Source organism: Poromitra crassiceps (assembly GCF_964638095.1).
Source record: "Poromitra crassiceps genome assembly, chromosome: 10".
Lineage (NCBI taxonomy): Eukaryota > Metazoa > Chordata > Actinopteri > Beryciformes > Melamphaidae > Poromitra > Poromitra crassiceps.
This window is the reverse complement of record NC_139631.1, coordinates 15,344,458-15,359,457: the sequence shown is the minus strand read 5'-3', so window position 1 is coordinate 15,359,457 and position 15,000 is coordinate 15,344,458. Positions and strand designations below refer to the sequence as shown.

At 42.7% G+C, this 15,000-nt stretch overlaps 1 protein-coding gene across 1 annotated transcript in view; it reads right to left on the bottom strand.

Moving 5' to 3' along the window:
- Positions 1-6,484: 6,484 nt before the first annotated feature.
- The window catches only part of ghra (growth hormone receptor a), a gene marked incomplete at both ends in the record, with an annotated part of 28,497 nt that continues 19,981 nt past the window's right edge, over positions 6,485-15,000 (bottom strand). The window contains 7 exons of the mRNA XM_083644253.1: positions 6,485-7,289; positions 9,452-9,690; positions 10,915-10,984; positions 11,176-11,266; positions 11,400-11,553; positions 13,200-13,378; positions 14,800-14,969. Of these exons, the coding sequence (XP_083500379.1) occupies positions 6,485-7,289; positions 9,452-9,690; positions 10,915-10,984; positions 11,176-11,266; positions 11,400-11,553; positions 13,200-13,378; positions 14,800-14,969 (1,708 nt within the window). The remainder of the gene's footprint in view (positions 7,290-9,451; positions 9,691-10,914; positions 10,985-11,175; positions 11,267-11,399; positions 11,554-13,199; positions 13,379-14,799; positions 14,970-15,000) is intronic.

Genomic DNA, 15,000 nt, shown 5'->3' with positions numbered 1-15,000 from the left:
ACAATGAACCTGATGCATTCTGGCAACTGATGCTGCGTATTCACAGCTGCGAGGCCATTGGCTTTAGATGTTGTCGTATAGCATGAGAAACATGCTGTAGGGAAACACTGAGAGAAATGATACTCATGCTACCTCTCCCACTCTGGACAGAGAAGGTGGAGTTGCGGGGTGTAGATGGTGGGGTTGATGATATGGGAGGGAGATTAAAATGATAAGAAAACTCTGACTGTTGTATGTTTGAGCAGAAAGACGCTCATAAGTGTACGAGCACCCTAGGCCGAAGATCAATGATCAATTTTGTTATTGTATCATCTGATCTGAGGCTGCATGATCGACACTCGGGTGAAGAAAGGGGCAGAGCTGTCAACTGATCACCATCTGGTGGTGAGTTAGGTCAGGTGGCGGGGGAAGCCTCTGGATAGACCTGGCAAGCCCAAAGTAGTGTAGTGCGGCCGGGTGAACTGGGAACATCTGGAGGAGGCCCCTGACCGGAAGACCTTCAACTGCCACATCCGGCGGAGCTTTTCTGGCATCCCTGTGGAAGTTGGGGACATCGAACCAGAGTGGTTGATGTTCAAAGCTTCGTTCCTACTCTCACCTATAGTCATGAAGGATGGGTCATGACCGAAAGAACAAGATCGCGGATACAAGCGGCCGAAATGGGTTTTCTCAGGAGGGTGGCTGGCATCTCCCTTTGGGACAAGGTGAGAAACTCAGTCATCCGAGTAGAGCCACTGCTCCTTTGTGTAGAAAGGAGCCAGTTGAGGTGGTTCGGGCATCTGGTAAGGATGCCACCTGGTCGCCTCCATAGGGAGGTGTTCCAGGCACGTCCAGCAGGGAGGAGACCACGGGGCAGACCGAGGCCTAGGTGGAGATATCTCCACGCTGGCCTGGGAACGCCTCGGGATCCCCCAGTCAGAGTTGGCTGATGTGGCCAGGGAAAGGGAAGTTTGGGGTCCCCTGCTGGAACTACTACCTCCACGACCAGACCCCGGATAAACGGTTGAAGATGGATGGAGATGGATGAAGAAAAAGATAAGAGTAAAGAGTTTGGAGCCACTGACCTCAATTATGGAACACCAAGCTGTATACTGCTGGACTCAAGGCAAGAATGACAATATTCCCCCAACAAGCTGACAAATGTCTGGCTGAATACACTTGACTGATGAAGAATTACAACCAAGACAAATTCCAGCAATCAAGAATATTCCCAGGCTAAATAGAGTGACAAAATTCACCCTCGAACCGCCGCAAAATCAAGCAGCTAGAGGCCAAAACACATCATTAAGAACCACCATTGCCCTGTCAAACACATTTGTCAGTGACAAAATACTGAAATCACATATTGGGACAAATTCGAGAGTGTGAAGTTACTGTACAACATAACTACTTCACTCAGCCTATAGTTTCAATGCATTGATATGTCTTCATAGTAGACTAGATCTATCTGCTCTATGTATTTATAAATTCCATGAATATGAAATACTCCATTACAGTACGTTTCTCTATCAATCTGGTAGTGTATGTTATGTTCTGTGAACACAAACTTTGTAGAACAGCATCAAAGCTTATTGAAGCTTGTTATTGAAGGTTCTATAATAGGAAATTGAGAGACTTGTTTTAGTCTGAGATACATCTGAATACTTGTTAAACGTCAGATATATGTGTACAAAGTGCTTGCTTGAAAGTGTCTGTAATTCATAAGCTTGAAAGAATAGTTGCAAACCTTTACACTACATTAAGAATGGGCTTACTGTGAACTGGCATAAAACTTGCAGACACAACATAGTAAACAACAGTATAGTAAGCCTGAACATAAAGCTCCCCTCTTCCTCTCTGTAACCTTTAATGTGAGACACTACAGGTGAATAGGGTCAACTTTGTATTACAAGTTTTCTGAAATGTAATATTTAAATGTGCAAATGAGGTATTGTCTACTTAAAATATGTGCCAATTTGCATACATTTCCAGAAAAGAAATCTGAACATTGGATGAAGCCAGGTTCAAAATTCTTGTTTCATTTTGCTGACATATTAGAGTGAATTTTGGATATCTCTTTTTATCACTCCATAAATCAGACACTCACAAAAAGGAATAAAATGTTATATAAAACAGGCTATGAATATACCTGTATAACCAAAACCCCTCTCTAAAAACTTTCAGAATATAGATAGGAATAAATTGTAAAATTGGACCGGCTGGTTTACCAGCCTAGAAAATTGGTGTATGTAAGTGCTAACGAAGTGGAGATTTCTGGCTCAGAGTATGAGAAAGGGAAATGGCCATTTTACCCTTTTCACCTGCCATGTCTCGCCTTTAAAAGACTCGCCTTTAATTTCAGAGACTAAACAACTTTTTACTACTATGCAACAATAGCATAATTGCATTGCATACACCAGTTTGCACACATTCACAATCACCAATGTACAACTGAAATAGAAAGAGGACATGAAGCATTTGTTCATACAGTATGACTCTAGTTCATTTGCATTTCACCTCAGACAAGACAGGACACTGCTTTTTTTTTTTTGCTTCTGAAACTTTGATTTGCTAGAAAGACTTTACACGTACTGTACTACTGTACTACTGACATCATCTAGCAGCGCCCTAGTTGGCGAAAAGGTGAAATGTTCTTCATCTTTCTAGCAAATACATTTCAGACTTGAAAGCAGTGTCCTGTCTTGTCTGAGGAAATGCAGATGAACTAGGGTCATATGATGAAATGTTTCATGTCCTCTTTAATAGTGCTTTTCCTTCATATACACAGAGAGGCTTCAGGAGGTGTTACACTTTCAAAGGATAATTGCTGAATTTTTCATGTGATAGTAATATTTGCCTGTGACCGTCAGCAGTCTGGCCTATAGGATCAATCAGAATTACATGCTTTGCTTTTCTGTTGATTAGTCACATGATCAGTAGCATGATTATGCTACCACCAATGCTAAATGGTGGCTCATTGATTAGGCGACACCATTGTCTCTCTTTTTGAGCAAAATCGTCCTCTTGCTGTTGATTAAAACTGATAATTGGGCCAATAATTTGCTCCAATTTCATGTATAGGCCATAAACCATTGCCAAATCAAATATCAGTATCACATTGTTAAAAAAGAGGAAAGAGGAAAAAGAAAAAAGAAAGAAAATCTGAAATTATCTTTGTATCACAGCACATTTTCACTCGTACACAATACAGTGAATCTTGCACTCTCTTGAATAACCCTCCCCCACCACAGTAAGGCTGAATGCAGGAAAAATACATGTACCGAGCAGCAATACATTCTGATTAGTAACAATGATGACATACAAAATATATACGTGTAACTTTACAGCACTATAGTCAATATATTAAGACATTTGTGGAACAGCATTGACTTGCTGGTATCATCAGCACTAGGCAGCAGCAACAGAACACTGAGCTCTTTGAGAGAGAGAGAGAGAGAGAGAGAGAGAGAGAGAGAATGGCACATATATATATTCTTATCATCATATTCACATTGAAAATTGTGTCATTTTATGGCGCTTGCTTTTTCAATCTTCATTTCTCTGATGTACTGGGATTGTCTGATACAAAGGACCTATTCAATCCATGTCATTATAGCCTGCTTATCTCAAGGATGAGTCCAAATCAACATCATTCTGTTTCCTTTGCACTGTGAATTCTGTTGTGTTTATGGTTAGATGTTAGATGCGCTCGTTCGAAAGCTGCCTTGATGCTCTACAAGCACAATGCCTCTGACTCATTCAGAGTTGCTCCGATGAAAACCCATTGTGTTGTATCACACATAACCTTGCTCACCTGATGAGCAGCCTCTATTGAAATAGCTTATCGTGTATGGTATAGTATGCTGATGTGTTTGTGTGGCAGGCATATTGTCAAAGTCCATATTGTCCATTATGGTATACTTCACAGGTAGAAGAGATGCAAGGAACCTATAACCGTGACAAAGGCTCTCCTCTGTTATCTCTTGACACATTCTGGATGCCATTAAAGCTTATTGTCAGTGTACCAAAGGTCAGGCTTACACTATAAATTAACTGATTAAGAAACAGATTCTGCCTGAAAATAACTTCCTAATCCCTAATCCTACTCATTTCCATTGGGGTACTCTTGGAGAAAAACTAGTCAAATTTTACGTGTGTGACAGTTACATCTAAATCTGATCAAAATAGTGTCACAGTCTCTATTACATGCTTAAATACACATATAGATATATTGTATCGGATCTTCAGGTTTTGGGTGGAGAAATTCTCACATCTGTTTGTATGTCAGACCAACAATTTATTCGAGAAAGGAACTTGAGGACTTTTAGTACTATTGTAGCCCCGTTTTAGGTTTTCTGTTTCAAATTCTAGATCTCCATGTGCGGCCAACTTTGCGCAAGCATGGTCTGAAACATGCAACTCATGGTCTGGGGGCCTAGCAAAATTCTCAAACTTTTAACTAATTTCATAGATGATATGCTCATATGGCTATTTTAGAAAGGGACATTTTCTGGTCTTTATTAAGGCAACTGTTTTCACTGTTTTAGTTACTTGTCTGATTGTGTGTGTGTGTGTGTGTGTGTGTGTGTTCATGCATGTGGTGGTTTTTACAGTAATAGTGGAGTTATGCAGAGAGAGGCTTTAAATTCAATTCACGTCTGCCTATTTAGTTATGCATATATACACATGACCTACAGTAATTAGCTAAGCATACCTTATCACAGAAAGAGCGAGCCAATAACACGGTGATGCATTGCACACAGTTCATAAGCACGCTGTACTTGGCAGATAGAAAGTGTCAGACAGAAAAATGTCTAGGTGGTTACATAGTTTCAACACGTTTCCATTACTGTACCTGCAATAACAATGCAAGGCGAAAAGGGTAGTAAGCTTGCTAATTAGGGTCGCAATTTAATTAAGTGACTCATTCTTTGTGGGTTTATGAAGGCGAGACTTGGCTACTGTTATAAGATGCAATGCACCTGTAACACCTGCTTTCTCTAAACTGCTGGGTGTCGGTCTGGGAGGGCCTCCATCCTCCATTCGCAATTCCAGACATATCTACCATGAGTGTGCCCTTGAGCAAGGCACTTAATCCATCCCCTTTGGAGGTGCTCAACTACAACAGCACAAGACTGGAGAATACTAAGCAGCTCCCAGTTGTGAATGTACAGTATGTGAAAACCACGAGCCACAGGGCATCACTATAAATAACAGATTATTCTCAGCATGCTTGTAAGAAAAAAATATGAAAATAAATAAACTCATTGAACTCATTGTGAGGAGAGACAGGAAAGGAAAATTCCACCCTTCGATACTCTTACACTGTTGTGTGACATCAATCTGAGAACAGTTCAATGCATCCCAGGAGTTATTTTGTGATGAAGTGCTGTATTATACCTTTTTGTTGTATCCACTTTCCCTCCGCTAGTTTCCAGGTGAGAAAAGTGAGAGTTGCGCCCCATTGCATTGTGGACAATGGAGGCTTCTGGGCTGTGGAGAGATTTGTATCTCTTCCTCTTCTACAATGGATTTCTTCCTGTGTCATTGTTGCAAAATAGTGAGTCTAGGAAAAAGTGTCAGCGTTTTAGGGTGGATTTTTCCTTTAACTAATGCCTTTGATATAAAAAGATATCCCTGGTGAGGCACCAATAAGATGACTTGGTGAGATAACAAATAATAAGATAAGGTAAGAATATAAAAAAGGCCACCAAGCATAGTAAGGCGACAATTAAGTGAGTGACAGAATAACAGCCGGACTCCTCTCTGTGTAACTCTTTGTTGGGAGAAGCGCAGGCCGACGCAACACCTCCGCCAGCAAGAGGTGTCAAAGACATATGAAAGATGTGTGGTGTGAAGAACGTGATTATAATGTGCTTGTCTTCTCCCAGTCAATCACACATTGACATCAGCTTTCTTTCTGTAAGATTAAGACTTCAACAATATACAATTAGCCAAAAGACATAATGAAATCCAAAGCATATGTAGCATCAAACCGTTGCTTTTTCACTCATTACAATCAGAATGTCAGCTTATGATCTGTTTGTGTGTGGTTCGTGGATGTCAGCAAATAGAGAATGTCAGCTTATTATTGGTTTATGTGTGGCACAAGGTACAGGAAACTGTGCATTCGGTTTTTGATTGTATATTTTTGGCTACCCCTGCTTCAAATGACTTGACGGAGCACATCCAGAGTCATCTCTCCGTTTAAATTGGTCGCTTGACGCAATCATTTCTCATTGCTCCCAAAATTCACAAATCAATTTGTTTTATCAGCAACTCTTCTCAAGTTCTAGTCGTGAGTGTCTTAGCAACAATATAGCTTTTAAGCTCTCCGAGCTTCCCTTTCAGCACCCTCTGATTAAAAACAAACAGTACAGTCTCATCCACACTGTTTGCTGTAAGTTATTTGGTTTCCAGCAGGAATCAGGTAGAAGCAGGCTGTCTGTGGCTATAGGGGACTCCCTGGTCAACACCCAAAGGCCTTATGGGATTTGTAGTCATTTCAGGGTGAGAGATTCCCCAGCAGGTCTGGGGAGATGTACCCTATGGGCATGGCAGGTAGGGCCTTGAGGGGATGTTGAGGCAGGCAGGGAGGGGGAGACTGGGGGCGAGGGGGGTTGAGGAGAAGGCTGTGCTGACAGTCCACCTCCTCTACCACCGTGTAGTCTGAGACGGGGGCAAGGAACTGGGACTGGGGGAACCCAGGAAGAATGTAGGGGGACTGATATTCCCCCACTGTGGCTGGCGGGGGCAGGAAGGCCTCCTGGCGGGGTTTGCTCTCCGCGGGCTGAGGGGGGATCGTGTGGTACCCCTCGCCGGGCATGGGGGAGGTGGGGCGAGTGCTAATCTGACGGGCGTTGCTTTCTGTCGTGTAGCCACTCCCCTCAGGATCCACCACCAACAACTGAAAGCGCAGCTCTTTTTGCCTCCCTTCTTTCTTGGCCTCAGCCTCCTCACCACCTCTGTTCTCTATTCCCTTCATCCACGTCTCCTCCTCGGTGGCCGAGGTGCTCTCCTGGGTTCTGAGCTGCTGGCCAGGAGACAGCACCACCCCTCCGGAGGGCATCACGTCGCTGACCTGGGCATAGAAGTCTGTGTTGACCCAGGTCTGAGGACCTCCGGGCTGGGTGTGGATGAGCGGCCTCTCCCCTCTCTCTGGGGCTGCTGGACCTCTCTCTGGAACATCCAGAGAGTCTTCCATGTCCTCGGGCTGGCCTGGCAGCAGGGCAGCCATCAGCGTGCGGGGGTCTTGGTCGGGAAGGTCTGGGTCGTAACAGCTGGCCCGGCCCGAGTCGTCATCAGGGAAGCTGACAGACAGAAGGGTGAGGGAGGGGGAGACAGAGGAAGAGAGGGGGAGAGAGAGATAGAAGAGAGAGGGAGAAAGAGAGGGAGAGAAGGTATTACCAACCAACCAAAATTAAAGTGTAACTTACCCCCAAAACACTTTTTTCCAGCTTTTAACCAATATATATGACTTTGCGGGTGGTGTGTGAAGAATTCTGGTCAAAATTTCCACATTTGAGACCAAACTGTTACCATTGTACCATTTGTAACATTTTCAGCTGCATAAGTGCCCTCTATGGATTGAACACTGCTTTTTTTTTGCCCTCAAAACTGCACAAAATGTGGTACAACCTGACATCACGTTGTACCCAAAGACTATGGGGGTTCAAGATAGTAACTCCCCTACTCCCCCTGTACCCTTTCCCGGCTCCTCACAACTCCAAGCCTAATCCCATGATGTCACAAGCATTTTCCTACCAATATGGTGCTACAATACACACAGCTCATTGGCTGTTTGTGTCACTTGACCTGTTAATCACCTGTTAATTGATTACAATCGACTGTTATTTTCCTACCAACTCCTATGTAACACAATACTATCAATAAACGCCACTATAATCATAAAAGGAAGGAAATGGCATTGTGTTGCTGTAAATCATTCCCAACCTTTTTCATACTAACTAAGGAGCCCTAATTTAGTTCACATTGGGGCAATGGACCCCCATATGATGAGATTTGGTCTCTCAGATGCAAATCTGATTTTTTTAAATTTTTTATGTAGCCTAGATATGATTTTGTCCAGAATTCCATATATATTAGGTTGAGAGATAACAGAGAATCCTGGAATCCTCTCAAGGACCACTGGTGGTCACCGGACCCCACATTGAGAACCACTCAACCACTTTGATTGTGTAGAGAGAAGAGAGAGAGGAGGACTCTTCTGTGCCCCTTTTTCACAAAAGCAGCCTACAGCCTAAAATGTATTTTTCTGGTTCACTTTTGACGGGGAGGAGAAGGCATGGTGAAGTGACACTCTTCTCCAACTTATAGGCTACTGAGCTGCTGCTGCTGCACTGACGCTCTGCCCGCCTGTCTGTGACAAGCGGCTTGTCCAGTCGTATGCAGCGGTTCGCGCAAACAGATGCGGGATTCCCGCAATCCTGTATCCAATTTCAGACACTGATTGTTCAGAAGAAAATGTGCAGAAAAATCGCACACCAGCTATTTTTGTTTGTGTTTGTTTGTTGTTGTTTTGTGAGGGCGAGCGTCCTAGCCGAACTGGCAGGAGGCAGGAGGCTGTTTCGCCTGTGAGCAGCCTGAGGAGGAGGAGGGAGGGGGGAGGGGGAGAATGTTCCAATAGTACCCTGCTGCAGCTCTGCTCTGCGCTCGAGAGGAAAACGCAGAGGTGGACTACACCTTTTGACAAGAATCACGAAAAAGGGAGAAACGAAAATTAAAAAGGGACTTCATGGCGGTTTATATGACAAGTTGGACAAGGGAATAACGTAGAGAAATCTCCCATTGTGATTACGTGAGCGTGTTGTGAGCGGGGGGTTTGTCCTGACTGTTGTGCTGTGCTGCGTTAACGAGTCTCGCGTCACCAGGCTCTTTTAACGATACTTAGATAGACTACATACACATACATGGGAGTCAATGGAGTCAATTTCTAGTTCGCCACTGAATGACCAAATTGATATAACTTTCAACCATTTTGAGTAACGCTGTTTCCATACAGGCCACCAGCGTTGGCTAGTTGTTGATATTTATAAAGATTTTGTAGCTCTCATAACTTTTTGTCTTGTGATGTTTTGGGGAAACTGCGGGAAAACTGCCATGGCGTCGATTTCCGGAAAAAAAATCCTGAGCTGAGCACAGCCAAAGAGTATAGTGAGACAAGAGGAGACGTCATTTCTTAGTTTTTCCCATATGTTTTTTCAAATCAAGCAGCATGCCGTTTTGTTACATATCTGAGGGGTTGTTACATATCTGGGGGGTAAGTCCCCCTTTAAGGATAAGGATACAAAAATGTTTTAACAAGAACAAGAACTGTCTGAAATCTAATGATGCTTGTACTGACTTGTAGCCAGTCTTCATATTATCATAGCTAACCTTAGGATTGATTTATTACGGTGGTAAAACGGTAAAACAACTGCTTGGTTGGCTTGTCGGAGAAACTCTGCAGTACCTGAGGGCACGGGAGCAGCCCATGTGTGTGTGCTGGCTACTGGGCTGGGATAGGCCCAGGAGCCGCTGGGTGTCTGAGCCCTGGTCGCCCTCCTTCTCGCCCGGATCTGCATCCTCCGCGTCCACCTCGATGAACTCCACCCAGGGCTCGTCCGCGTAGAAGTCTGTGGCGTAGGAAGGCAGGAGGCTGCCCATACCACCACCACTCAGGATGAAATTCAGCTCCTCCAGCTTCCCCTTCTGCGTGTGTATGAGTGTGTACAAGTGTGGTTTAGTCATAATAATGGAAAAAATAAATACAAATCTCAACAATACTTACACAATACATTTGATTCAACAATAGATGAACAGCTTCTCTGAGGGTCTTGTTATTGTCGGCCGGTTAAATACATCCCACATGGCAATAACACGCCCACCACAACACAATGATGACGCAAGGCCCTCTTCACCTGTTCTTACGCCTCAATGGCCCTCCTGGCCTTGTTTACATGTACGTCAGGAGAAAAGCAACAGTGTCTGTTTTTCATCACAATCACACCGGATGTGTGATTAGAAAACAATGGTTACACAACACCTTATATCATCACTTTGCCCAATGAGCAGCTCCAAATTGGCTGTGTTGGCTGCCGTGAATTATTTATGTTTACAATTTCTCTTCTTGCACATTACTCCAAACACAAGCACACACACGAAGAGCTGAACACATCTACTCTATATTCACAAACGCGTTTTATGTATGTATGTATGTATGTATGTATGTATGTATGTATGTATGTATATATATATTATATAATATATATATACATATACATATATACATAAAACGCGTTTGTGTGTGAATATACAGTGGATGTGTTCAGCTCTTCGTGTGTGTGCTTGTGTTTGGATATATATATATATATATATATATATATATATATATATATATATATATATATATATATATATATTGGCTGTGTTGGCTGCTGTGAATTATTTATGTTTACAATTTCTCTTCTCGCACATTACTCCAAACACAAGCACACACACGAAGAGCTGAACACATCCATGTATATATATATACATATATATATACATATATATATATATATATATACATACATACATACATACATACATACATACATACATAGCTCAAATTGCACGAAATCCTTTGCTTTTTGGGTCCCCAGCAGCACACCTGTATACTTGAATATGTATGTTTTTCCTGTACCTATAATTACTTGTTTTATATTTGATATTATGTTTGTTAAGTTTAAGTTTGTCTTTGTACCAAGAATGTTGTTATTGGGAATGGGCGGGAGGGTTTCTTTCTTTTTTTTTTCATACCTTTTTGGGGGGGCAGGGGGGGGGATGTTTGTGAATGTTTGTCATGTTGATTAAAATGAACAAAAATCCAATAAACATAGTATTGAAGGGGGGGAAAGGAAAAAGATAAAATGCAGCATAATAACAGTCAGTCACCTTTAGCATCTCTGGATCTATGCCTTTAATTTTGGGTGCAGGAACCGGTGGCAACAGAATCACCATTAATCTGAGAAGAGGGAGAGGAGGAGGACATGATGAAGATAAACTCTTAACAGTCATCAATATGGTGTGTGTGTGTGTGTGTGTGTGTGTGTGTGTGTGTGTATGTGTGTGTGTGTGTGTTTGAAAGTGAGAGACACAGAGAGGAGAGAGAGAGAGAAATTATATTCTTCTCATCATCTGAGAGTCTGTTTTCACCTGTGCTGCTGAGAAATGAAGATCAGCACGATGAGAATGAGGGTGCCCACAATCCCAAAAACGAGAAGCAGTGTAACTGGCAATGCGGACTCTGAAACAGAATAAGGAGCAGAACCCACCACCACCATCATCATCATCATCATCATCATCATCATTATCGCCATCACCATCAGCGTCATCATCATCATCAAACAACTGATTAATATGAGCCACGCTGATCTTACCTGTGCTGGGGATCTCACTCATTTGAATGAAGATGGACTCGCTGAATTCTCCAAACTTTTTGAAGGCCTTCATCCTGCAGCGGATGTGCACCTCATACTCTTCTCCTATGTGCAGACCATAGATCGACTGCTTGGTACTGCCCTGCATGTCCAACTGAGAGAGAGAGAGAGAGAGAGAGAGAGAGAGAGAGAGAGAGAGGAGAGAGAGAGAGAGAGAGAGAGAGAGAGAGAGTGAATGGCAGAGAGTTAGAGACATTTGACTGGAGCTAAATGAGGTGCCAAAACGTAGAAGTGTATTTTTTGGTAACTGTAACCGTGTCCTTTTCAAAGGTGCAGTCGGGGAGGCATTTCAGATACATTAGTTGAAGGAGAGGCTGTTGTGCTTGAAGGATTTAAAGCAGAACTTCAGCTAAAAACAATGCTGAATTATTTTGCACATGATCTCACGCATATCCAGAAACTGAAAACAGTTGTGCAGACATTAATTTAGTTTGACAGTTGATGGACCAGTGATGTCATTTATACCACAGTGCTCTGCGTTTCATCACAGGTGACGGCTTTCGTACACATCATTGCACTTTATAGAATAAGGTAGGTTGGCCCTCCCTGACGGTTTGAAGAGAGCAACACTGCTTATTGTTCATCTATAAAGCTCTAACCGGAAAGCTCCCCTTGTACCTGTCCTCACTCCTCACCCATATCAACATAAGTCATCAAACACGCTCACGTTCTCACATCAGACTGTTTACTCCGCGTGTGAGGTCGGAGCAAGGCAAGACTGCCTTTTCTTATTATGCCCCAGACAAATGGAACAGTCTTCAGAACATATTGAAATTGGACCACTTTGTCTCCTTTGAAGCTCTCACAGAGCACCCTACAGGAGGAATGCTCATGTTTTACCTAATGTTCTCTCAGCAGGGACTTTTTATTGTATTTGCTTGTGTTATATATTATTGTACTTAATTACCCTTCCCTAGCTGCTTGATTGTGAATTTTGTAATCTTGTCTGTCTGTAACTCCTGTATATGTTCTTTTGTAACAGGGTGCTCTTGGAAATGAGAGTTCGCTCTCAAGTGCTTCCCTTTATAAATAAAGGCTAAATAAAAAATAAAATAATTTTTTTTGTGTACGAATGACATCACTGTTTCACAACTTGACTCAAATAAACTCTCAATAACTGTCAAACTAAACGAATGACAGAAAAACAGTTTACAGTCTTTGGATATGTGTGAGATCATGTGCAAAATAACTCAGCATTGTTTTTAGGTGAAATTGTCCTTTAAAGACAGTTCCAGTGTGACCAGTTGAGCTGTAATGACTATGAGCCTGTGAGAGGTCCCATGGCCGCTCTGACCCTCAAATCCCTCACCTCCTTCCTTCACTAGGGAACGCTGTGTGTGTGTGTGTGTGTGTGTGTGTGTGTGTGTGTGTGTGCTACATGAGTTTAGGGGGAGGGGGCAGAGAAACATGACACTGTGCCTCTGTGACCTGCTTCCAAGTTACTTTCAAGAGTGTGTGAACTCGGGTGTCCATATCTGTGTTTGTGCAAGTGTGTGTGTGTGCAGAAAAATGTGTGTGTGTGTGTGTGTGTGTGTGTGTGTGTGTGTGTGTGTGTGCAGAAAAGAGATAGATGGAGAGGGAGGTGTGTGTGTGTGTGTGTGTGTGTGTGTGTGTGTGTGTGTGTGTGTGTGTGTGTGTGTGTGTGTGTGTGTGTGTGTGTGTGTGTGTGTGTGTGTGTGTGCGCGTGCGTGCGTGCATGTGCGCGCACGTGTGTGTGTGTTGAAAGAGAGACAGACTCACTGCTTCCCACTCTGTGCTGTTTCTCCCCTTGTACTGGATCTGGTACTCCACACGGATCCATCCCATCCCGACGTCTGCGGTGGGCGGCGGCTCCCAGTGGATCATGACGTCGTACAGCAGCCTGGAAGGACTCATGTTCAGCAGGGTCCAGTTCAGGGCCACGGGGGGGTCGGGACGCACTGCCGGGAAACAAGGACAAGGTTCACAGAGCTCGAACCAACAAGAGACAGACAGCATGTGGTGATTTGACATACATTCTTTTGGCTTTAAAAAGGGCTTTGAATGCATTTGATAATGCAAGGCACTTTGGATAAAAGTGCCCACCAAAGGAGATATATATATATTGCATTAGTCACTGGTGAATTTCAAAGAATATACAGATGTACTGCAGTCACTAATGTAATATGCCTCTCTGGTGCATCTCAGCCCACAGAGCTAAATGATTTGAATAGTATCCCTTGTGTACTCTTGTTTTTCTCTCTCTTTGATATTTCCCCTTGAAGTACCATTTACTGGCTAATGGCGTTGCCGCGTTGGACTTTGGATCTATTAATCAATGTAGTTTTGTCTGTAACTGCATGTGTTACTGCTGGGTCTCCCCTTAAAAAATCGAACTAGTACTTACTAATAAGCTAAGCTAAACTAAACTAAAATGAAATTCTGCTAAATAATCATTGTAATCATAATCATAAACATTAACAATTAATCATGAACATCAATTCAGTGTTTTGCTTCACATTTACTACACACTTTATACTTTTTTCATATTGTGTTAATTTCCCCTATACCTACGTATGTCCAGTAGTGGAGAAGACAGCATCCCACTGTTATCTATGAATGTAAGTTGGTACATGATGCATATAAAGACCATTAGATCTTCCAATATTTACCATCTAAACGCTGGGACCATGTCTTCATTATCTGACACTTGCTGTGATATTGACAAGCATGTGACATTTGCGGGTCTGGTTGAGCTGATATGCAGCAGCAAGTGGCATTTCCTTTCCCCGCTATGCAAGCAGTTTATCATACAACCCATTTGGCTTTGTTTCCCTGTATATGAATCAATCTCGTCAGCATCCTGCAAAAATCCTCAATCTCCAATACTGCCATTGTAGGGCTGGGCGATATGGTTGAAATCCTGATAATAAGATTTTTTTTCTCAATATCAAAATATATCATGTATGCAAAATCACGTTAAATAATCCCATTGAACCGAATGGTAATGTTAATAGATGTGATGTCAAACAAAACAGAAATATTCAAATAATATTTCTAGTCTACCATACCTCATTTTAACAGATTTTAAAGGAAACTCTGCTTGTCATCATCAATTTAGACAGCCAAAATGTGTATCACGATATTAAAATATCTTCATATCATCATGATATGTTTCCACTGAAAGACGATAAACAATAATATCGAATTATCGCCCAGCCTTACACTATTTCCAACGCTACTTTTTCAGCACATCTAGAACATGGATCATGATGGCGGCGAGTCCAAAGACATGGGTGGCAAAAAATGCATGGGACATTTTGATGAGGGGAAACGAGGACACGGACTCTGAAATCCCCCGGATCCGGACTTGGCCACTAACCGATATTCTCCACAAGGAAGCAGTCATCCTCGTCGAAGTATGTGATGTTGTTGTTGGTGCGCAGCTGCACGCAGTAGGGGATCCAGATGGATGTGTAGTTGCTGTCAAAAAAGCATTCCCTCTTTGAGTGGTGATATTCTGGACACTCCTTCCATTCACTGGTGGGGGAACTGAGAGAGGAGAGGGCAAACAATGGAGGAC